This window comes from Pogoniulus pusillus, chromosome 11 (genome assembly GCF_015220805.1).
Source record: "Pogoniulus pusillus isolate bPogPus1 chromosome 11, bPogPus1.pri, whole genome shotgun sequence".
In the NCBI taxonomy this organism is placed as follows: domain Eukaryota; kingdom Metazoa; phylum Chordata; class Aves; order Piciformes; family Lybiidae; genus Pogoniulus; species Pogoniulus pusillus.
In genome coordinates, this window is record NC_087274.1 from 14,787,268 (window position 1) to 14,811,503 (window position 24,236).

Genomic DNA, 24,236 nt, shown 5'->3' on the forward strand with positions numbered 1-24,236 from the left:
GGGCTTAAAGGCAAAGCCTGCTCCAGACCTGATCCACCTGCCAGCAGGGCCTGCCCAGAAGCCACCACAGCTCACACTGCCCAGCCTGGCACCCAGAGAACCATAGACTCACAGACTGCTTTGGGTGGGAAGGGACCTGCAAAGCTCCTCCAGTCCACCCCCTGCAGCCAGCAGAGACATCCCCAACCAGAGCAGGATGGACTTGATGAACTTAAAGGTCTCTCCTAACAAAAATGATTCTATCATTCTGAGCACTGGCAAAAGAGATAGAAAGGCTACAAGGTACCAATTCTGCCACAGCATCACAGGGTGGGCAACGTTGGAAGTGACCTCTGGAGATCATCCATACCAACCCCTGTTCCAAAGCAGGATTGCACAGGGCAGGTCACACAGGATCACAGCATGTTAGAGGTTGTAAGGGACACAGGAACAAACCCAGGCAGAGCTTGTAAGCCTCCAGAGAAGGAGACTCCACAATGTCTCTGGACAGCCTGCTCCAGGCCTCCAGCACCCTCACACCATACTGAGGTGGAATTTCCTGGGTTCCAGCTCACTGCCCCTTCTCCTATCACAGGGCAGTACTGACAAGAGCCTGGCCCCTTCATCTTGCCCCCCACCCTTCAGACATCTACAGATGTTAATAACAGCTCTCAGTCTCCCCCAGGCTCAGCAGCCCCAGGGCTCCCAGCCTGGCCTCCTCAGACAGCTGCCCCAGCCCCTCCGGGTCCTCCCTGCGCCCTTCGAGCACAGCAGTGCAGGAGCAGCTTCCCCGAAGCAGAGGGCTTGTGGCCAGGGGGTGCCGGGCACGGCAGACGCCCCCGGAGGGCAGCACTTACGGCGATTTTGGCCTTGACGCTGGCCAGCTTGTCCTGGGCGGCTGCCAGCTCGGCGTTGGCGGCGCTGAGGGCCTGGCGCTTGGGCTGCACCTGGCAGTGGAGCTGGTGGAAGCGCACAACGTTGAGCACCCAGCGGCACAGCCCTGCCGCCGCCAACGACTTGCTGCCCACCAGCTCGGGCTGGAACTCGGGGTCTTGCAAGTAGGGCTGAAGGGCCTTCAGGCAGCTCTCGGGGATGTTCTCCTTGTCGAACCTGACCAGCGTGTCCAGGAAGCTGTCGGCCCTGGCCATGGCTCCCTTGGCCGCCTTCCAGCTCCTGTCCTTGGGGATCCTGCCGCCGGGCGCCAGCAGCACCAGCACCGCTGCCAGGACCTTGCTGACGGCTGGAGGGGGCGACCCGAAGGACCTCAGCTCCGTCAGGTTCTTCTGCAGAGGGGGCAAGGAGGCTGTCAGGCATACACAGAGTGGCAGCATCGCAGCATCACTGTCACTGCCTCCTGCTCACCGTCAGCTGTGCAGGGACTGAGCAGCACTGGCCAAGGACTCCTTCCCAAGAGGGCACAGACTGACTGTCTACAGCACAGCCTTGAGAGTGCTTCGTGCCCAGCTTAAGCAGGGTAGGTTTAGACTGGAGATGAGGAAGAGATTCTTTGTAGTGAGGGTGGGGAGAGACTGGCACAGGCTGCTAAGCGGGGCTGTGGATGTCCCCTGCCTGAAGGTGTTCAAGGCCAGGCTGGATGAGGCCTTGATCACCCTGGGCTGGTGGGAGGTATCTCTGGGCATGGCAGGGGGGTGGAGTTGGATGGTCTTGAAGGTCCTTTCCAACCCAACCCATTCTGTGAATCTATGAAGTAGAGACCCAGTGGCAGGGGAGGGCAATCCCAGGACCATCATCTACCCAATACCACCTCCCCAGCAGGGGATGTTCATGTACCTAGCCCCTGACTGAGCTCCTGGCAGCTCTGTCTCTGTGCTCCACAGTCAGCTTCTGCCACTGCTTGCCCCATCAATGCTGCACCTGGCAGTGTTTTCTGAACACCACCACCGGGGTAACTGGGGAGAAACTGCATCTGCAGAGCTGCTGCTGATTATTCACATCAGCAAGCAGGGCAAGCTGCCTGCTGCATCTCTGATCAGCGGTTAAGGGAGCTCAGCCCTTCCTGTACTCTGCTAGCAGCACTTCACAGCTCCCTGGAGAGCATCTCAGCATCTCCCTCAGCTTCACCTAATGAGATCCTCCTGCAGCTCCAGCACAAACTCCAAACTAACAAAGAGACAAAAACCTTCCCTTTGGAGGTTTCCTTCCCTTATAGGAACAAAACAACCTGCAGCAAAGCCACAGGTGCTGAAAGCTTGGCAAATAGGAACCACATCCCTGAACAAACTCAGGATGATGGGGCTGGAAGGGATCTCCAGAGACCACTGAGTCCAACCCCCCTGCCAGAGCAGGATCTCTGAGGGCAGGTAAGGAACACACACAGATGGGTCTTGAAAGTCTCCAGAGGAGACTCTGCAACCTCTTTAAGCAGCCTGCTCCAGTCCTCCAGCATCCTCACACAAAGGTTTTGCTCATATTGAAGTGGAACCTCCTGGGTTCCAGCTTCTGTCCATTGCCTCTCATCCTGTGCCAGGGCACCTCTGGGAAGAGCCTGGCCTTGGTGGCTGAGAGCTACCTGGTCTCCTCCCAGCAGGGTTAGGACCTGTGACACTGTGTCCCACAGCATCCCGCTGGCTGCTCATGGCTTGGGACACAACAACCTCCTGCAATGCTGCAGGCTGGGGCAGAGTGGCTGGAAACTGCCCAGTGGAAAAGGATCTGGGGGTGCTGGTCAACAGCCAGCTGAAGACGAGCCAGGGTGTGCCCAGGTGGGCAAGAAAGGCACCAGCAGCCTGGGCTGGATCAGCAATGGTGCCAGCAGGAGCAGGGCAATTCTGGGCACTGGTGAGGCCACACCCCGAGTATTGTGCCCTGTTTTGAGCCACTCATGGCAAGAATGACATTGAGGGGTGGATCAGCCCCAGAGAAGGGCAACAAAGCTTCCCTAGAAGAGCTTTTAGGGTCTAGAGCACAAATTTTGTGAGTGTGAAGAAGAGGAGGCTGAAGGCAGACTTCATTGCTCACTGCAGCTCCCTGAGAGGAGGCTGGAGCCAGGCAGGGGTTGGGCTCTGCCTCCAGCTAACAAATGATAGGACAAAGAAAATGGCCTCAGGCTACACCATGAGAGGTTTAGTTTGGACACAAGGAACAATTTCTTTCCCAAAAGGGCTGTCAAGGCCTGCCCAGGGCAGTGGTGGAGTCCCCAGCTCTGGTGGGATTGAAAGGCCAAGCAGTTGTGGTGCTGAGGGCCATGGGTTAGCACCAGACTTGGCAGCATTTGGACTCATTGATCTTTGAGGGCTTTTCCAAGCCAGCCTTCAGGGCAGTCCATGGCTCTAGGGCACTCTCACTGAAGCTACCCCTCTGTGTTCCTGACTTGGCCACATTAATTCCCTGCCTCCACAGCACTCTGCTGTCACCAGCTCCTTGCCACAGGACCCTGGCAGCACCTGCAGCTTCTCCTTCTGCAGCTTCTCCTTCTACAGCTTCGCTCCTGGCAGCTCAGTGCTAACTGCCTCAGACAAGTCTGGAGCATGACCTGGCCTGTGCCCATGCCCTGCAGCCCTCCTGTCCTTCTCCAGGCTGGCACAAGATCTGAGCATGGGCAGCAGGACAGAGGTACAGCACTGCTGATGCCTCTGTGACACTCGTCCCTGGGTCCTGAGAAAGGCTGGCAGTAAGGTCACCTCCCTTTCCCAGTGGGACAGGGTGAGGGGCAGTGGAACCAGCCAGCAGTGGAGGTGTAAACACAGCACCCACTGCCAGCTCCTTCTGCTCCCTGTGGGCATGAATGAAGGGTAATGATGCAGCCTTGTGGCTGCTCCCAGTAACACCATGAACCAAGCATGTGCCAGCTGGGAAGAAGCTGGAGAAAGGCCAATACAAAGGCCCTGAACCTGGGCCATGGCACAGCACTCCACAGCAGGAGTGAGATGGTGGATTCCCAAAGGAACCTTCACCCTACCTTGTTGAGGGTGTTCAGTGCCTCCTGGGCAGCTACCAGGGCAGGCTCAGCTTTGGCCAGGTCTTCCTCACAGTCCTTCTGTTTCTGCTCCACCTCCTTGGTGATGAGTGCCACCTTCTGCTCCTCCTCATCGGCCACTGCCTTCTCCTTGCTCACCTTCTCTGTCTCCACTCCCACCACCTGGATCAGTTTGTCAGCATCATCGTTCTTCTGCTTCAGCTCCACTTCCTGCACTGCCAGCTTGGCCTTCAGCTCATCCACCTAGAGGCAAGAAACAGATGGGCACCCCATAGTCTGCTTCCTGCCCTGCCCACCCGCGGGGGCTGGCTCTGGAGTGGTGCTGAGCGGTGCCCAGCACCATGGAGGGCCTGTATGCAGAGCAAGCAATGTCCTGGCAGCACAGCAAAGCTGCTGCTCCACATGGCTCTTGGTGCCTGGCTCACAGCTGAGAAACCATGCCCATGCCATGGCCCAGTGGGCGGCTAGCAGTGAGTAACACAGCAGGAGTGAAACCAGCACCAGCAGGAAGGGCTGCTAAGGAGCTTGCCCCAGCTCTGTTGAGTGGGCAGAGGTGCCAGGGCACCACAAATAGTGCTTGGAGGAGGACCCAATGGGAAGCAGGTGGATGCTTCAATTTCAGGTGGTCATGGGATTGGTTCAGTACTGCCAGGAGCCTCGCCATGGACCTGGCACCTGCAGGAAGCTTCTCTCATTAAAGAACCAATCACATTCAGCTGTGAGCATGAGCTCAGACCCCCCAGCCCAACCCAGCTGAAGGAGGTATGGATGTGCCACGCTCAGATTTTTTGTGGTGGAGAATCCCAGCACAGGGGGGTTGGAAATGACCATTGGAGATCAGCCAGTCCAACCCCCCAGCTCAAGCAGGTCTCCCACAGAAGCTTGCCCAGCAACTGCACTTCCTTTCACACCTCGCCCCTCCTGCAGAGCCCCAACTCTCATAGCCTGTCCTCATAGCAGAGCTGCTGCAGCCCTGCAGAGCAGGAAGCCTGGAAGGTAGGGTCCCAGCAGCCTGGACTCCTCTGGCTGACTCTGCCTTGCTTCAGGAACACAAAACACAACCTAGAGGTCAGCCATTCACAGACAGACAACTCAGAGATGCAAGAGCAACCAAAGCCATTCCCCATGACTCAGTGATTGGCTCTGAACACTGCGATGACCTCTTCAGAGCCATCATCAAAACAAGTGACTCATCCCACTCGTTCCCAGAGCTCCTACATCCTAAAGACTGAAGCTGGCTTCTGCTGCTCTGAGTGCTGAGGACAGGCACTGACTTCAGGGCTAGGAACAGGAGGTGATGGAAGACAGGTCTCTAGAAGAGTTGGTCAGATGTCCAGTGGCAAGATGTCCAGGTCTTTCCACAGCTGAAAGGCTGGGGAGGGGCTGCTCAGAAGGTGGTGTTATCACTGAGGTGACAGGACAGGAGGCAATGGCTAGAAACTGGGATGGAAGATTAAGGTTGGATGTCAGGAGGGAGCTCTGCACAATGAAGGTGGGGAGAGACTGGCACAGGTTGCCCAGGGGGTGGTGGAACCCACCCCTGGAGACCACAGAAACAGAGAAGGTTAGAGGTTGGAAGGGACTTCAAAAGACCACCCAGTGCAAAGCTCCTGAGAAAGCAGTACCATCTGCACTAGATCACACAGGAACACACCCAGGGGGGATTTGAATGTCTGCAGAGGAGGAGACTTGATGAGACCCTGATCAACCTGTCGAGTGCAGGGGTGTTGGACAAGATGCCCTTGGAGGTCCCTTCCAATCCAAAGCAATCTGTGAAGCTGTGGTTTTATGCCAAATTTTAAAGAAAGCAGAAAGGCAGGTGGGAGAAGAGCTGATTTTGGAACTGGAGCTGCCCAAAAGTGCCCTGCAGCCACCTGCACAACAGCCCCTCAGGCTGAAGCCACACTCGGCAGTCTGAAATGCATCAATGTCCTCAGCAGTCTGTCACAGCAGCCACACAGCAGGGACCTGGAGAAGGCTGATGATGGCAGCACTGCTCCTCAGGGCAGAGGCACACCCAGCTACTAAAATCCTCCTCCTTAGGTTTGAAAACCAAACCACCAGAGCCTGTCACTTGCAAGCATCTGAGCACAGCTCTTGTGCTGGGTTCCCCAGAGCTGGAGGCAGTGCTGCAGGTGAGGTCTGAGCAGAGCAGAGGGGCAGAATCCCCTCCCTGTGCTGCTGCTCTCCCTGCTCTGGCTGCAGCCAGCACACAGCTGGCTCTGGGCTGCCAGTGACCAGTGCTGGCTGCTGGGCACTTTGGCACCAACTGACACCCCCAAGGCCTTCTCCTCAAGGCTGCTCTCAAGCCATTAAAGTTGTGCTCACAACCAGGACCCAGAGATGTCTCTGGCAGCCAAACAGGGCAGCTAAGCAGCGCTGCCCCCGCAGGCTTGCTCACCTGAGCAGAAGTGCTCTTCAGCTTCTCCAGCCCATTCTCCAGCCTCTCCAGTTTTGCTTTCAAGTCCTTGCCCTTTTTCCTCAGCAGGGTCTGGTAGAGTTTGATCTGCTCCAGGAAGGACTTGGGGGTGGTGTAGTTGTAGCGCCGCTCCCGGATCAGGTAGAGCCGCGAGGCCTCCTTGACGCTTGTGTGGGCATGAGCCATGAATCTGCTTATGGAGTCCTTCACCGAGTCCTAAAGGTGAGAGAAGAAGGCAAGGAGAGGCTGCTTTGAAACACAACGACTCCACCTGACACAGAGCCCGGCTGGAGAGAAAGGAATTTATTCACTTTTTGTTCTGCTGCAGCTAAATCCAGGCTGGAACATCTCAGCTGATCCCTTTTCATTTGTTATCTCTGAAATAACTTTGTCTGCCTGTGTGCTTTATCCCTCTCTTGATATCTTTTTATCTCACACTTTATCTTATTCCAAGCAATTTTTCTAATGCTCAGCTCTACAAACCCTCACCCTCTGCAGCAGAAATGTGGCCTTTTCTTCCCTGCAAGCTGGGGGAAGCACACACTGAACCTAAGAGACATTGAAGGCTTTATTCTTCCACAATCCAGCCCAGAAAAGCTAAATAAATAGAACTGGATCCTTCTTAGCTCAGCAGCAAGTTGACAACAGGAAAGAGGCTCCAGGAGAGCTGGGGAAGGACTTCTGACAAGAGTTGGGAGTGAGGGTGGTGAGACACTGGCACAGGCTGCCCAGGTTGGATGAGGCCTTGAGCAACCTGTTCTGGTGGGAGGTGTCCCTGCCCATGGCAGGGGGTGGTGATCTTGAAGGTCCCTTCCAACCCATTCTGCGAGTCTGTGATCAGGGAGAACTTGTCCTGGTTTTGCCCAATCACAGAGGCTCAGACACGGGTGTGGAGAGCAAGGGGCAGGTGCCCTGCAACAGTCATGTTGCTCAGGTTCTTCTCTGCACCCCTCTGTCTGCTGTCTCTCCTGTCTGTCCCCAGCAGCAGTGGTGCCAATGCTTTGTGTCTCTGTATCTCTTGTCCAGGGCATTGTTCTTCTCTCCAGCCCAGCTGGCTCAGTTTCTTTCCCTTTCCATCAGTCTCTCTCCCTCCTTCCCTTTCTCTTCCCTGTGGGAAGCAGAGGGCTCCATTCAGAGCCTCTGGCACTCAGCTGGTGCCAGCCCAGTGGTGACCCCGTGCCAGCCCAGTGCCCCCCGGTGCTGATGGCGAGGAGCTCACCTCCATGGCCTCTGTCTCCTGCAGGAAGCGGAGGCTGACGGACTCGAGGGCCTCCCGCGGCCAGTCCTGGAACCAGTCCATGGCCACGCAGCTGATGATGGCAGGGAACCTCCTGCTGCGGACGCGCAGCTTGCTGCCAACCGGGGAGAAGCACAGAGCCACCTGCGGGCAGGCAGAGGGCAGCAGCTGACACCAGGAGCAGGCTGTGGGCTCTGACCAGGCAGCCCAGCCTGGACTCTCTCAGCCATTCCCAAGGGGAGATCTCCAAGAGTGCAGCAGCCTCCATCCTGCAAGGCAGGCATGGAGCAGGCCTAACCCAGGAGCACTCACAGCTCTTCTCTGCAGCCAATCCTGCACTGACAAAAAAAGCTGGGGAGGGACTTTTCAGGCTGCCAGGGAGTGACAGGACTAGGGGGAATGGAGCAAAGCTGGAGGTGGGTACGTTCAGACTGGACGTGAGGAGGAAGTTCTTCAGCATGAGAGTGGTGAGAGCCTGGAATGGGTTGCCCAGGGAGGTGTCTGAGGCCCCATCCCTGGAGGTGCTTAAGGCCAGGCTGGATGAGGCTCTGGGCAGCCTGATCTAGGGTAGAGCATCCCTGCCCATGGCAGGGAGGTTGGAACTGGCTGATCCTTGTGGTCCCTTCCAACCCTGACTGATTCTATGATTCTAATCTGAGCCCTGGTGCAGGCACTGCCATGGGCAGAAGCAGAACCTGGCACACACTGAAAGCTGCACAGGGTTTAATAGAACCACTTGTCCCTGCTGTGGCAGTGACACAAAGCTTCACCCAGCAGGCATCTGGCATCCAGATTCAACTGGTGCAGACAGGAATTAAAGTGAATGGATCTAAATTCTCCTGGCAGGACCACAAGCCCACCTGGGAAGACATCAGGGTTGAGGTGGATGAAACTCAAAACCTGCTTTTAGCAGAGTGAGAAGTTATTTAGAGAAGCCAGAGCAGGGCAGAAAGCCAGGAAGGGACTTTGAATAAGGACTGGGAGTGCCAGGATGAGGGACAGCTTTGAGCTGGGAGAGGAGAGACTGAAAGTGGAGGTGAGGAAGAATGAGGGTGGGGAGAGATTGGCACAGGCTGCCCAGGGAGGCTGTGGACCACAGAATCACCGAATGTGATCTGCGATTTGCAATCCACAACCTCCCTGTAGGTGTTCAAGGCCAGGCTGGATGAGGCCCTGAGCAAGCTGGGCTGATGGCAGGTGTCCCTGTCCATGGCAAGGGGTTGGCACTGGATGATCTGTAAAGTCCCTTCCAACCCAAACTGTTCTGTGAATCTATTCCATGAGCCTACGGAGTTGCCACCACGCAGTGGAGCAGCAGCACCTAAGCAAGGGTAGGAGGCACCAGGTCTTGCTCTGTGCATCATCCCTCTCTGACTTATTTGCCCTGGCTGGGCCAGCAGAGCCTTGCAGATGTCCTGGGGCAGCTGCTGTCAGCTCCAGTGTCTCTATAATGTGTCACCAGCTCCACCATGAGCTAAGATCTAGCTCTCAGAAGCTGCTGGATCCAGCCTGTCACAAACCCATTTTCATTTCCATTTCAGAAGAGGCTCCTCTGACACGGCCACTCACAGGGCATCCTGCAAACCCTTCCTACACCTTCAAGCACAAGCCCTGGGCACCTCAGTGTGGCAGTCTCAGGACCAGGTATGCCTCAGGAAGCTCTCCATCTCCAGCAGCCCTCCTCTTCACCTGCCCTCTCTCCAGACCCCGAGGCAGAAGCTGTGCTGCTGCTCACGCTGCGCTGGGCCAAGCTGTGCTTCTGTGCTGTTCCCAGAGGTGCAGCAGGGTCTGGATAAGCCACAGCTTGATCAGCTTTCTGCAGAGTGTTTGATGCCATCATAAAGTGCTGGGACAATAAAGAGCACTTCCCAGCTGCCCCCATCCATCTGCTCCACCACGTCGTGAAGGAGAAGGGCAGACAAGGGGAAGGGACTAGTCCCAGGTACATCACATCCTTGCTGCCCTTCCACTGCACCTCACAGCTCAGCAGAGATATATCTAGGGAGTGACACCAGGCAGGAGACAACCAAGGTGCTAGGAGAGCTACAAAACAGCAGCAGCACTCATTAGAAATTCCCCTCTGCACTGGGGGAGGGCAGAGAGAAGAGGACTGGATTCCCTGTCCTTAGGAATCTCTCTCGTGTCACAGTGCCCCCTGAGAAATCAGCTCTTGAGCAGTCCCCCACCCTGAACGCATACCCTACACCAACAAGCACGTCCCAGCAGCACAGAGGCAGCAGTGGGGAGGAGAAGGACAGGCATACACTGAGCAAACAGCAGTTCTTCACTTGTGGCCCACTTCACATCCCTGCTCTGGCACCATGGAAGAGTCTAATTCCTCCTGCTTTGTGTTTTCTCCATGTACCTGGCAAGCGCTGGAACTGTTTGGGGATCTTAGGACATATCCATAAAGTCTTTCTGTGCTGGAACACAGTTTGAAGCCCACTTCAGAACCACAGAATCATAGGACTGTTGAGGTAGGAAGAGACCTTCAAGGTCATCAAGCCCAACTATTCTGTCCCACTCAGCTCCAAGCACTTTGTTTATAAGACAGTCAGGTTTAAATTCTTCTGGTTATGGATTTTCAACATCATGAGGATCCCCTGTGCAACTTTTCCAAGCAGCAGAACCTAATCCTGACATACCCCAGTCAAACCCCTCTGCATGGTCTTCAAAATGGAAAGGCAAAGGTTGGTGTTGCTCAGCTATTCCAAGAGACAATGGTCATAGAATCACAGAATGGGTTGGGCTGGAAGGGACCCCAAAGCTCATCCAGCTCCAAGACCCTGCCATGCCCAGGGACACCTCCCACCAGCACAGCTTGCTCCAGGCCTCAGCCAGCCTGGCAGGGCACATCCACAGCCTTCCTGGGCAGCCTGTGCCAGTCTCTCCCCACCCTCACTCAACAATCTCTTCCTCATCTCCACTCTCAATCTCCTCTCTTCCAGCTCCAAGACATTGTCCCTTGTCCTGGCACTCCCAGCCCTTGTCCAAAGTCCCTCCCCAGCTCTCCTGGAGCCCCTTCAGGGAGTGGCAAACTGCTCTGAGGTCTCCCTGCTGCTTTCTCTTCTCCAGGCTGGCCAGTGGAGCTCCCTGGTGCTCTCTCAGCCCAAGCAGGGTGACACAGACAGAACTTCTTTGCTTTAGCTCTGCTCACTAGGACAAGCCCTGCTCATGTTGTCAGCAGGCAGAAAAGCCTTGCAGGTTGCAGTCCAACCTCCTTACAAGGTGTCCCAAAGCATCTCCACCTCCTGCCCGCGCCCCAGACGGGTGGTGAGACCCCAAGTTTCCTCTCGGCTCTCTCACCTTCAGCTGCCGCCGAACTCGCTCGATGAAGAACTTCCAGCAGGTGTCCCTGGAGTCCACCAGCCCCCGGGCCCTGACCTCACCTCTCAGGCTGCTGCTGATGTTTTCAACTTCCTCCTCAGGGAAGAGGTCAGGGATTTCTCCTAAGAGAAAAAGGCAGAGCAGTTCTGGTCTGCATTTTGTCGAGCAAAGTGACTCAGCTGCCTCCCTTCACAGGGAGTCAGGGAAGCCCCTTCCTGGAGGAAAAGCACTGTGCCAGCTCCCCAAGGGCACCACCAGCAGCAGAGGCACAGAAGTTCAACTGCTAAAAAATAAACACTTGTGGGAGCAAACTTGTAAAAGCAGAAGGAAAACAACCATAGGATAGAGTTATTTGGGTTGGAAAAGGCCTCTGAGATCATCCAGTCCAACAGCAAGCCAGCATCACCACTAAACCATGCCCCAAGTGCCATGGCCACACCTTGCTGGAACACTTCCAGGCATGAGGACTCCACCACCTCCCTGGGCAGCCTCTGCCAGTGTCTGACCACTCTTGCAACAAAGACATTTTTCCTCTAATCGCCAACCTAACCCTTCCCTGGCACAATTTCAGGCCAGTTCCTCTCCTTCTGTCACCTGAGCCTAGGCAGCAGAGCCCAACCCCCACCTGACTGCAGCCTCCTCTCAGGGAGCTGCAGAGAGCAATGAGCTCTGCCCTCAGCCTCCTCTTCTCCAGGCTGAACACCCCCAGCTCCCTCAGCTGCTCCTCTCCAGCCCTGTTCTCCAGACCCTTCCCAGCTTTATTGCCCTTCTCTGGACCTGCTTCAACCCCTCAATGTCCTTCTCGGAGTGTGGGAACAAAAACTGAACCCAGGATTTCAACTGTGGACACATCAGTGCCCAGTAGAGGGGCACAATCTCTGCCCTGCTCCTGGTGGCCACACCATTGCTGCTCCACTGTACACAAAGTCCATTTCTCTCAGACCTACCCTGCTAATGAGATTACAAAAGAAAAATCCTGTACTTGATGTGTCCCACAGAGAAATGAAACCACTTTGGGTTGGCAAACGAATTAGTTCCACATACCATATGGTCTCCCAGTGATGTCCCTGCCTGGAGGTGTTCAAGGCCAGGCTGGATGAGGCCTTGAGCAAACTGTGCTGGTGGGAGGTGCCCCTGCCCATGGCATGGGGTTGGAACTGGATGGCCTTGAAGGTCCCTTCCAACCCAACCCCTTCTGTGACTCCATGAACACCTGCAACTGGTGGATGCCATTTGAGCAGGCAAACAGCTCCCAGGTCAGCAAAAGGCTTTATGAGTGAGAAATCCTCTAACCCCCTTTCAAAATGTAACAGTGCTGCAAGTGGCTGCCAAGGATGCACCAAGCAAAGTGGTTTCCAATGACTCCTCCAGTTATCTCCTCTTCACTTCCTTTCCTGATTCTGGTTTAATGGAGATCATCATGACTGAGTGAGCTGCTGCAAATATGAGCACTGATCAGCCAGGAGAGGACACAGATGAGAAAGCTGCTGATTGATCAGACAGACTTCAAGCTGTGCCTTGGTCTAGCGCTTTAGTGATGATAAGGAGTGAAATGAGTAAGAAAGATAAGGATGGAGAGAGCTGAGAGCAGGCAGAGCCATCAGCCAGCACCTCTGACTTAGTATCAGCTCACAGAGTGTCTTTGGCTGGAGGAGACCTTCAAGGTCATCCAGTCCAAGCTTCAGCCCAGCTCCAGTGGGAGTCCTTGCATGGTCCTGACCTCACTGGATGCAGTTTTGGGCTGCCTCGCAGAATCCCAGAATGGTTTGTGTTGAAAGGGACCTTTCAAGCACATCCAGTGCAACTCTCTGCAGCCAGCAGGGACATCCCCAACCAGAGCAGGCTGCTCACAGACCCACACACCCTGACCTGCACTGGTGCCAGCCATGGGGCAGCTCCCACCTCTCTGCCCAGCCTGGGCCAGGCTCTCCCCACCCTCAGGGACAAACATTTCTCCCTTCTCTCCACTCTCAATCTCCCTCTGTCAGTTTAAAACTTCCCCCCTTGTCCTGGCACCGCAGGCCCTGCTCAAAACTCTGTCCCCATCTTTCTGCTCAGCCCTTGAAGCACTGCAAGGCCTCCCAAAGGTCTCCCTGGAGCTTCTCTTCTCCAGGCTGCCCGAGCCCAACTCTGCCAGCCTGGCCCCACAGCAGAGCCCTGCCAGCACTGCTGTGGCCCTCCCTTGACCTGGTGGCCTCCCTAGACTCCACATACTCTGCAGGGAGGCCTCAGAACAGCCTTCCAGCACCTGAAGGGATTCTAGGAGAGCTGGGGAGGGACTTTGGACCAGGGCTGGGAGTGCCAGGCTGAGGGACAATGGCTTTGTGCTGGAAAAGCCTGGATTTAGATGAGGCATTAGGAAGAAAGTCTTCACCCTGAGAGTGGTGAGGCACTGGAACAGGATGTCTAGAGAAGCCATGAAGACTCTGTCCTGCAAGTGTTCCAGGCTACACTGGATGAGGCCTTGAGCAACCTGTGCCAGTGGGAGGTGTCTCTGCCCATGGCAGGGGTTTGGTGCTGGATAATCCTGAAGGTCCTTTCCAGCCCACCCCATTCTGTGATTCTGTGCCTGAGTGCATCCCCTCAAAGAAGACTTGGCACTGGCCCTGCTCTGGGCCATAACCCAGGGACATTGTCACTGAGGGCACAGACTGCTTATCTGTGTGGCTAGAAGATGTGTGAAGCTTTGCTGTAAAGCAGCAGAGGCAAAGCCAAGCAGCAGAGCCTCACCTGATGCCAAGAAGTCGTTCAGCAGCACCAGGAACTGCTCCTCAGGCAGCTGTGCGTCGCTCAGCAGCACCACGGTGCCAATGTTCTTCACTCCAGCCTTCAGGTACTGCCTTGCCAGGTCTGCCTGGAGGGTGGAAAAGAAGTGGAGTCAGAGTCAAGGCTGCACTCTGCTGCAAAGCATGGGCTGGAGCCACAGCCACCAGGGCCTGCAGCAGTGCTATGAGGAGGGACAATGGCTTTGAGCTGTGCAGCCTGGAGAAGAGAAGGTTCCAGGGAGACCTCAGAGCAGCTTTCCAGTACTTGAAAGGGCTCCAAGAGGGCTGGAGAGGACTTTGGACAAGGGCTGGGAGTGCCAGGATGAGAGGCAATGGCTTTGAGCTGGGAGAGGGGAGACTGAGAGTGGAGAGAAGGAAGAGACTGTTGAGAGTGAGGGTGAGGAGACACTGTCACAGGTTACCCAGGGAGACCGTGGCTGCCTCTGACCTGGGGGTGTTCAAGACCAGGCTGAATGAGGCCTTGAGCAAGCTGTGCTTGTGAAAGGTGTCCCTGGGCATGGCAGAGGGTTGGCACTGGTTGAGCTTTGAGATCCCTTCCAACTCAGTCTATTCTGTGACTCTGTGAATAGCTGAAGCTGGTCAGTATATTAAAATGCTGGAAGTGAAGCAGGAGGAAAAGACTTTGGTCCATCCTCTCACAGGATACCAGAACCCCAGCATGGAGGGGCTGGAAAGGACCTCTGGAGATCTTCCAGTCCAACCGCCTAATCCAGCAGGGCACCCACAGCAGCTTGCCCAGCAGCACAGTGCCCAGCTGGCCTTGGAAGCTCTTCACACAAGGACACTCCACAGCCTCTCTGGGCAGCCTGCTCCAGGCCTCCAGCACCCTCACAACAAACAACTTTCTCCTCCTGTTCAAATGGAACCTCCTGGATGCCAGTCTGTGCCCATTGCCTCTTGTGCTGTCCTTGGGCACCACTGACAAGAGTCTGGCTCCAGCCTCTTGCCCCACACAGCTCCTTCATCTCTTGCTGAGCACTGCTCAGCTCCCATCTGGGGCTGCTCTTCTGCAGGCTCTGAGCCCCAGAGCTCTCAGGCTTTGCTCCTCACAGAGCTGCTCCAGGCCCCTCAGCAGCTTTGCAGCCTCTGTGGGGTCTCTGCAGTCACCCCTTCAGTGCTGGCTGCCTCCAGAGGCTTGGGCTCATTCTCTGAGCTGCATCTGAAGCTTTTCGGCATCCCCACACCAGGTTGGTCAGAGCACATCAAGACAAAGGCTTCAGGGCAGGTTCTGCTCTTGATTTCCTTCCCCTTCAGGTCAACCTTAAGCATGACCTACCTTCAAGTCAGGGATGCCATAGCCCTTGCTCAGAGTGATCTGGAACACCTCCAGGGAGCTAATGAAGGCTGCCAGTCTGGTCAGGCTCTGCTTGCCACTTCCACCCACGCCGACCAGGAGCGCGTTTCCACGGGGGCACTGCAGGATGCGGCTGATGCGGCAGCTGCAGCCAAGCACACAGAGCCTCTCCTTAGTGAAGGCTTTTCACTCTCTCTCTCTCTGCCTCATGCTCCACTAAAGCATTGTCTTTGGAATGGGAGGAAAAATGCCAGTCTAAGGGACGTGGCAGCAATCACAGAATGGTTTAGATTGGAAGGGACCTCAAAGAGCATCTGTCGAGAGCTCAGCACAGCACACAGCTGATGGAGAAAAGAGTTTGGTGGCAGCTCAGACAGGGGCAATGCCACCCTCATTGTGCACAACTTCCTCCTGATGTCCAACCTAACTCTGCCCTGCTCCAGTTCCAAACCATTGCCTCTTGTCCTACCCTCCACACCTGCCATATCCTGCCTGACAGAGCTGTCTGGAGCTGGAGGCTGAGCCTGGGACATCTTCCCAGGGAGGCCAAGGGAAAGCTCAGTACACCAAGATGCAGGAACAGAGAATTCAAGGCCCTGATGCAGGCCCCCAGTAAAGACTGGGTGAGGCCTTGAGCAGCCTGCACTGCTGAGAGGTGTCCCTGCACATGGCAGGGGGTTGGAACTGGATGATCTTGAAGGTCCCTTCCAACGCAAACCATTGCACAAATCCATGACCCTGCCTCAGCAAAGGAATTGGATTAGATGATCTCCAGATGTGCCTTCCCACCCCCACCCTAGCAGAGAACCTTCATCATTCTGCAGTGGCTGAAGGTTCAGCAGACTGTGTGGAAAGGCCTGTGGGGGTAGGCCAAGACACAATGGTCTGGAGCAGGGCAGGTTGAGGCTGGAGCAGGGCAGGTTGAGGTCAGAGCAGGGCAGGTTGAGGTCTTCCAACCCAGGCCCAGTGCATTCTGTGACTCGATCTCACTGTGCCAATCCAGCCCTCAGGCAGCTGTGGCAGCATTTGAGCACTGCCAGTCTAAGTGGCTCTGGAGCTGGCTGCCAAGGGAATACAGCCAAGCCCTGAGCCCTGTCTCCCCCAGTCAGTGTCTGTGCCACGTACAGGGCACTGTGGGCCAAAGATACCCCCCCAGCGGGCAGAGTGAGCTGCCAGCCTGCAGCTCTCCACTTGACAGCCCTGGGCACCCTCACGCTGCCTACAGCCCCCTCCCAGGACCAGCTAGGGCAGCAGAGCAGTGTCTGTGCCACAGAGGCACAGCTCCAGCTGTGGGTATGGATCTCTGTGTCCCCAAGGGAGCAACCTCCACAATAAAGCTGTGCTGAGCCCCTCAAGCCAGAGAGTCCTTACACATGGCACATGGCATCCTCAAACAGCACCAGGTTCATGGCAGCATTGACTTCATTGTAGCTCTCCAAGGCTTCCACAAGGATCTGGTTCAAGTCCTGCCAGGCTGGCACTGCCCTGTAGCTGGGCTCACCCACGCCCTTAGCAAAGTGGCAATAAATGTTCAGCCTCTTGCTCTGCTCTAAAGTGTCCTCCATGTCCTGTCAAAGCCAAAGAAACAAATCTGGCTAGGGAATGGGATCAAGGCTCCTTCAGGGAGTTTGCAAAGGAGCCCAGGCTGGGGGATGCAGCTGGCATGCCAGAGGGACAGAAAGTCAGGCAGAGAGACCTGGACAGGTGGCACTGTGTGAACCTCAACAGACTCAACAAGGCCAAGTACAAAGTCCTGCCCCTGGGGTAAGGCAACACCAGGTACCCATGTAGGCTGGAATGAGGGCTGGAGAGCAGCCCGCTGGGAAGGGACACTGGGGGTGCTGGGGGTGCAGAGCTGGAGATGAGCTTACACTAAGCACTGCCAGCCCAGTCCCAGCCTGTCCTGGCCTGATCCCAGCAGTGTGGGCAGCAGGGGCAGGGAGGGGATTCTGCCCCTCTGCTGAGACCTCCCTGCAGTGGGGAGAGCCTGGCAGAGAGGTAGGAGCTGCCCCATGGCTGGCACCACTGCAGGTCGGGTTGTGTGGGGCTGTGATCAGCCTGCTCCGCTTGGGGATGTCCCTGCTGACTGCAGGTGGGTGCACTGGAGGGGCCTGAAAGGTCCTTTCCCACCCAAGCCAGTCCGGGATTCCAGCTCCATGCCAGCTTTCCAAGCGTGGTGTTCCAGCACATGCCTTTTCCTGCTCATAGAGTTGGAATAGAGGGAAGGCAAGAGGGGAAGAGGAAGAAGGGAAGAAGCCTCCCTGCTGACATTGCTCTGACCTGTTGCTCCTTACCCACACAAGAAAATCCCTGCAGGAACAGGCACAACACCTGACTGCTCCATGGGCAGCAGGAGCTGGAGGAGAAGCTGCTGTCTGCTCTCTGTGTCCCTGCCCAGTGCCCTCAGAGGGCAGCAGTGACCATATCTCAACTTCTGCATCCCAGGACATAGCTTAGAGAGATTTTTCTCCTGAGATCCCATCAAGAACATTGAAAGGGGCAGACTCAGGGCTCACACTGCTTTTCCAAGGAATCCTTTCCCTGAGATCAAGGAGGCTGTTATCAGAGCTATGGCTTTCCACACTCACATCATAGAACTTCTTCACCAGCTCCATCTGGATTTTGTCAAAGGTCTCATAATCCTTCTCTTCGACCATCCTGTCCCTGTACACCCTGCTGGACTCATGCAGGTAGAGCTTCACCAGGTCTTGGGGCTGCTGCAGACATTCAGGGGTAGAGAACAGGAGCCCCTGTGGAGAATACAGACTTGGTAAAAGCATCCTGAGGTGGAGGCTCTAGAGCAAAAGTCTTGTGAGGAGAAGCTGAGGGAGACTTCAATGCTCTCTGCAGCTCCCTGAGAGGAGGCTGGAGCCAGGTGGGGGTTGGGCTCTGCTCCCAAGGAACAAGTGACAGGACAAGAGCAAATGGCCTCAAGATGCACCAGAGGAGGTTCAGGTTGGACATGAGGAACAATTTCCTCCCCAAAAGGGTTACCAAGTCCCGGCCCAGGCTGCCCAGGACAGTGGTGCAGTCCCCATCCCTGAAGGGATTTCAGAACTGTGCAGATGTGGTGCTGAGGGCCATGGGTTGGTGGTGCCCTGGCAGTGCTGGGTTAGCGCTGGGTGCCCTTAAAGGTCTTTCCCAGCTGAAATGTTGCTGTGATCCTTCGATTCCACTGCCCCAAAGAGACCAACCTCACCCAGCCCTAAGCTACCACACTGCAAGGAGCTGCAGCACTGCAGACAGAGCTGCTGGAGCAGCCTGCAGAGGAGCTTCTGAACAAGCCTCTGCTCAGCAGCCCTTGCAGCACACATTCTGTGTCACCTGCAGTCCCCCAGAGCACCTCATATTCTTGTGAGCACAAGAGCTCACTTGCATGCCCCCAGCCAGCATCCCCAGCACAGCCTGGCTTGGCTGCTGCTCCTGAGAGAATCACAGAGTGGGGTGGGCTGAAAGGGACCTTCAATATCACAGAATCACAGAGCTGACAGGGCTGGAAGGGACTTCAAGGATCATCCAGCTCCAACCCTCCTGATTTAGTGATCAGGTTGCTCAGAGCCACATCCAGCCTGGCCTTAAACACCTCCAAGAATGAAGCTTCCACCACTTCTCTGAGCAACCTGTGCCAGTTTCCCAGTGCCCTTATGGTGAAGAACTTCTTCCTAAAGTCCAATCTAAATCTCCCCTCCTCTAGCTTGGATCCATTCCCCCCAGGCCTGACACTCTAAAAAGTTTCTCCTCAGCTTTCTTGTAGCCCCCTTCAGGTACTGCAAGGCCACAATAAGGATTCCTTGGAGCCTTCTCCTCTCCAGACTGAACACTCCCCAGCTCTCTCAGCCTGTCCCCACAGCAAAGCAGCTCCAATCCCCTGCCATTCCCAGGGACACCTCCCATCAGCACAGGCTGCTCAAGGCCACATCCAGCCTGGTCTTGAACACCTCCAGGCAGGGCACATCCACAGCCTCCCTGGGTAACCTGTGCCAGTCTCTCCCCACTCTCACTCTCAACAATCTCTTCCTCATCTCCACTCTCAGTCTCCCCTCTCCCAGCCCAAAGCCATTGTCCCTCATCCTGGCACTCCCAGCCTTGTCCAAAGTCCTCCCCAGCTCTCCTGGAGCCCCTTCAGGTACTGGAAGGTTGCACTGAGGTCTCCCTGCTCTAAGATCTCAGGAGCAGAGCCCATGCAGAGGCAGGCACCAACCCTGGCATGCAGCTTTCTGCATCCCAGCACCACTCCATGGTCGTTTGGTAAAGAAGAAAGGAAAAAAAAAAAGAGTTGGGAATTTTTAGTGGTGAGGAATTTAATTTCAATCAATTAATTTTAATTAGGTGGATGCTGCCTGCAGGGACCCCCAGTTGCTGGCTGCTTCTCACACCGCACCATAAGCTCCATTAACATGCAGTAAAGGAGGAAATTTCAAAGAGGTGTCACCTAAAACTGAGCCCATTAAGAGCAGACAGAGTCCTCAGCAGCATCAATTAAGCAGCCATCTAATTATTTATAGATAAAATAGGCAGTGCTGGGAATCAGCCTCCCCCTGCTCTCTGGCCCGGGGCAGGCAGCAGCTGGGGTTCACCTTCCTCATCCCAGCTGCCAGCCTGCTGCTGCTGTACTCATTTCAGAAAGCAGCTCTGAGTGAGGAGAGCTCCAGGAAGGAGAAAGCCATCAGGCCTGATTTTAAAAGATCATCATAAGAAACTCACTCAGTGATGACTCTCGAGAACACCCAAGCCACAGGAGCTCTGCCCCTGATGCACTTGGGAGTCTGCCTGGGAGGGAAGCACATCTGCAGCCCATGGAGCTGGGATGTGCTTCTGAACATCTGAACATCTCCTCCTGGATCACTCTGCAAACTCAGCCCTCCTCGTGGCTCTCAGAAGAGCATCCAAACTCTTCCAGGAACCTCAGAATATCAGCATGGAAGGAATCTCTGGAGATGATCCAGTCCCAGCCTCTGCTCAAGCAGGGCACCCACAGCAGCTTGCCCAGCAGCACAATGCCCAGCTGGCCTTGGAAGCTCTCCACACAAGGACACTACACAACCTCCATGGGCAGCCTGCTCCAGGCCTCCAGCACCCTCACAACAAACAACTTTCTCCTCCTGCTCAGATGGAACCTCCTGGGTTCCTCCAAGGGGAACAGGTCTGGAGAACAAGGCTGGGAAGGAGCAGCTGAGGGAGCTGGGGGTATTCAGTGTGGAGGAGAGGAAGCTGAGGACAGAGCTCATTGCTCTCTGCAGCTCCCTGAGAGGAGGCTGCAGTGAAGTGGAGGTTGGGCTCTCCTCAAGCATTACAAGCAGTAGGACAAGAGAAAATAGCCTCAAGTTCACCAGGGGAGGTTTGATTTGACACGAGGAACAATTTCTTCATGGAAATGGCTGTCAAACCTGTCCCAGGCTGCCCAAGGCAGTGGTGGAGTCCCCATCCCTGGAGAGGTTTCAGAACTATGGAGATGTGGTGCTGGGGGCCATGAGTTAGTGGCGCCCTGGCAGTGCTGGGTTAGCGTTGGGCTGGGTGATCTGGAAGGTCTCTTCAGCCAGTCTCTTCTGTGACTCAGAGAATTCTGCTGGGCACGTGTGGAGGCAAACTCCTCTGGAGCCTGGCACAGCAGAGCCACAGCTCACTGTCAGGAGGAGCTGCAGGCTGCTCCTCTTCAGTTGCCACAGCCCTTAATGTGACACGCTGCTGGGAGATCTTGACAGGGATGGCAATAAAAAGGCCAAGCCAGCCCTGCTGAGCCTGTGATTATTATCTTAGAGAGCTGACAGATATCATTTAGAGCAGAGTTCCATGGCAACCCTTTCAGCTGGGGAGGAGCACAGCAGCAGAGCCTGCTCTGGGCTGAGACAGCAAAGAAGAGATCTTGGACAAGCAGGATGCAGAGGGAGGCCTCGCTGCAGAGACCTCTCTGCTCCACCAAGGCTGAACTGCCCACAGCAGAACAACCCACGGAGCCCAGCGGTGCCTGGGGACCCAGAGGCATGGCTGGTGCCCAGGCACAGGAGTGTTGGACTTTAACCAGAGACAGGACATTCTGCAGAGGGAAAGCAACAGATCAGACCTTCTGAGGAGCCCAAAGGATCCTGCAGGACCAAAGGGTGACCTTGATGCTGCAGCAGTGACATCAGGAAGTGCTGCAGGCCAAGGACCAGGAGCCAGGGCTGCAATTCCTGCAGGTCTGCACAGAATCACAGAATGGCTTGGGCTGGAAGGGACCTCAAAGCTCATCCAGTGCCAACCCCCTGCCATGCCCAGGGACACCTCCCACCAGCACAGCTTGCTCAAGACCACATCCAGCCTGGCCTTCAACACCTCCAGGCAGGGCACAGCCACAGCCTCCCTGGGCAGCCTGTTCCAGTCTCTCCCCACCCTCACTCTCAACAATATCTTTCCAATCTCCACTCTCAGTCTCCTCTCTCCCAGCTCAAAGCCATTGTCCTATTGTCCCCATTGTCTTCTGGAGCACCTTCCTGGTACCATTCTATGAATCTATGGCAAGACCCAGGAGCCAGAGCCCCCCTGCTGCACCCAGTGAGGAAGGAAAAGCCTCCTGAGCTGCTGACACCCGAGTTGCCACACTCCATCAGGCAGGATGGCAACTCCCACCAGCTTAGCAGCCTCCGAGTGTGCTGCAGATAGGATGAAAGCTTCCCAGATGAAATGCTCCTTTTCTCTCTCTGCCTCTGAAAGCAGGGGCTCAGTAGCAGGCAGGACTTAAGGTGCCCCACATCTACCCTCAAAGGCTGAGCACAAGTGACAGGGCCGAGTCCTTCTGGACACAGTGGAGCTATTAACTCTGTCAAGGTTCTGCTCTTGGGTTTCTCACTGCCTCTCAAGACTTCATCTCTTGTTTGATGGAGCAGACCACAAGGCACTGAACTGTCAGCCCCTGCTTTTTACACCAGATGTCAATAAGGGCAGAAAGAAATGACACACAGAGTGGGTTACAGCAGGTTGTGATGTTTCAAACCTCTTGAGCTGCCTGCTCAGAACACTCCCAGAACTTATCAACCATCTTCAGACTCCACAAGGCTTTCTGAGCAGTAACAGCTCCTGTCTCAGAGCATGGGATTCCTGGGAAGGCAAGGAGAGCAAAAAGCTCTCCACTGCTGAGGCAAAATAGTTCTAAAGCAGAGCAGCTTCCCCTTGATGCAGAGCTGGCTCTGCTCTGGGCACTCAGTTTCAGCCATCAGCATCAAAGCTCGGTTTGATCTGTTTATCAGCAACATCCGTCATGCACACATGGAGAGTAGCTGACCATGGAGCAGCTCTGCTCTGCTGAGACCTCACCTGCACTGCTCTGTCTAGCTCTGGAGCACCCAACACAAGCAGGGCCTAAACCTGCTGGAAAGGCTCCAGAGGAGGCCACAAAGATACTCAGAGGGCTGGAGCAATTCCTGTAGCAGGACAGGCTGGGAGAGTCGGGGCTGAGCAGCCTGGAGAAGAGAAGGCTCCAGGGAGACCTCAGAGCTGCATTTCAGGATCTGAGAAGGACCTGCAGGCAGGCTGGGGAGGGACTGTTCAGAAGGGCCTGTGGGGGTGGGACAAGAGGCAATGATTTGGAACTGACGCAGGCAAAGTTAGGTTGGACTTCAGGAGAAAGTTGTGCCCAGTGAGGCTGGGGAGAGACTGGCATAGGCTGTTCAGGGAGGTGCTTGAGGCCCGTCTCTGGAGACATTCAGGATCAGCCTTGCTGTGTCCAGAGAAGGGCAACAAAGGTGGGGAAGGATCTGGAGAACAGGGATGAAGAGGAGCAACTGAGAGAGCTGGGGATGTTCAGTGTGGAGAAGAGGAGGCAGAGGGCAGAGCTCATTGCTCTCTGCAGCTCCCTGAGAGGAGGCTGCAGTCAGGTGGGGTTGGGCTCTGCTCCCTGGGCTCAGGCGACAGGAGAGGAACTGGCCTGGAATTGTGCCAGGGGAGGGTTAGGTTGGCAATTAGAGGAAAAATGTCTTTGTTGCAAGAGTGCCTAGACGCTGGCAGAGGCTGCCCAGGGAGGTGGTGGAGTCCCCATGCCTGGAGGTGTTCCAGCAAGGTGTGGCCATGGCACTGGGGCATGGTTTAGTGGCCATGGTGGGGCTGGGTTGCTGTTGGACTGGATGAGCTTCAGCCCAAACAATTCTGTGATTCTCATGATCCTCAAAATATGAGTGCTGGCTCTGGAATCCATCCAAAACCAAGCAGGAGTTAGGGAATGGCCAAGGTCACCCCCTGGACTCAGACACATACATCCTGGGCTACTGCTAGGTGGGAGGCTGTGTTTTGCTCACCAAGGCTGGCTGGACCAGAGAGACAGAGGTCTACAGGCTCTCATGGCTCTGGGACAAGTGCCCCAGGACTGCCTTACCTGGAAGATGTTGGAGAAGTCTCTCAGGTTGAACAAGTAGTGGAACTTGATGGCTGTAGGCAGGAAAGTGGCAGCTACCTTCTGGTGCAGGGCCAGGGCCAGGGCAATTAGCTGCTGAGCTGACTTCTGCACAGGCCCTGGGAAGTGCCCACTGGCCAGGTGCTGTGTGAGGATGGTGCTATAGATCCTGGACAGGGCCTCCTGCCCAGGCATGGAGACAGCAAAGGTACAGAAGTGGCGCTGAGGAGGAGAAACGAAGAGTCAGGAAGACTGCAACAACCAGAGGTGCCCCAGGGGACTGGACACACAGGATCACACAATCACAGAATGGATCCTCCAAGCTCACCCAGCCCAGCCCTCCCCCCAGCACTGCAGGCTCACCACCAAACCATGGCCCTGAGCACAGCTCCACAGGCTGCTGCAACACCCCAGCGATGCTGACTGCAGCACTGCCCTGGGCAGCCTGTGCCAGTGTCTGAGAACCCTTCCAGGGCTGAAATATTTCCTGAGATCAGCCTGAGCCTCCCCTGGGGCAGCTTGGAGCCATTGCCTCTGCTCCTGACCCGTGCCACCAAGGAGCAGAGGTGGCAGCCTCAGGGAGCTGAGAGCAACGAGCTCTGCCCTCAGCCTCCTCTGCTCCAGCCTGATCCTCCCCAGCTCCCTCAGTGGCTCCTCACAGGACCTGTGCTCCAGGCCACTCATTCAGTGCTAGGCAGACTCATCTAGGCTCCCATTCCCACAGAAGCTTGGACCAGATGATTCCTGAGGTCCCTTCCTGCCTGGGATGCTGTGGGATGCTGTTGCCTGCATGCAGCTGGACAAGGTTGTTTCCCTCTTCTCACCGTCCCTCAGAGGAGGGACAGGAGGGGACATCACCCTGCTGGGTAAACAAGGCCTTTGCACCTGCACTGCA

The 24,236-nt window shown here is 55.8% G+C and overlaps 1 protein-coding gene across 3 annotated transcripts in view; it reads right to left on the reverse strand.

Moving 5' to 3' along the window:
- The window catches only part of LOC135179399 (dynein axonemal heavy chain 9-like), a 107,711-nt gene that overhangs the window by 69,572 nt on the left and 13,903 nt on the right, over positions 1-24,236 (reverse strand). For 2 of the 3 annotated variants that reach the window (XM_064151163.1, XM_064151165.1), the window contains 10 exons: positions 23,324-23,563; positions 17,568-17,729; positions 16,351-16,547; positions 14,962-15,124; positions 13,630-13,753; positions 10,879-11,021; positions 7,555-7,716; positions 6,318-6,551; positions 3,899-4,159; positions 837-1,262 (listed from right to left, as the gene is read on the reverse strand). In XM_064151163.1, coding sequence (XP_064007233.1) covers positions 837-1,262; positions 3,899-4,159; positions 6,318-6,551; positions 7,555-7,716; positions 10,879-11,021; positions 13,630-13,753; positions 14,962-15,124; positions 16,351-16,547; positions 17,568-17,729; positions 23,324-23,563 — 2,112 coding nt within the window. The remainder of the gene's footprint in view (positions 1-836; positions 1,263-3,898; positions 4,160-6,317; positions 6,552-7,554; positions 7,717-10,878; positions 11,022-13,629; positions 13,754-14,961; positions 15,125-16,350; positions 16,548-17,567; positions 17,730-23,323; positions 23,564-24,236) is intronic. The other variant, XM_064151164.1, reaches the window with a different exon arrangement.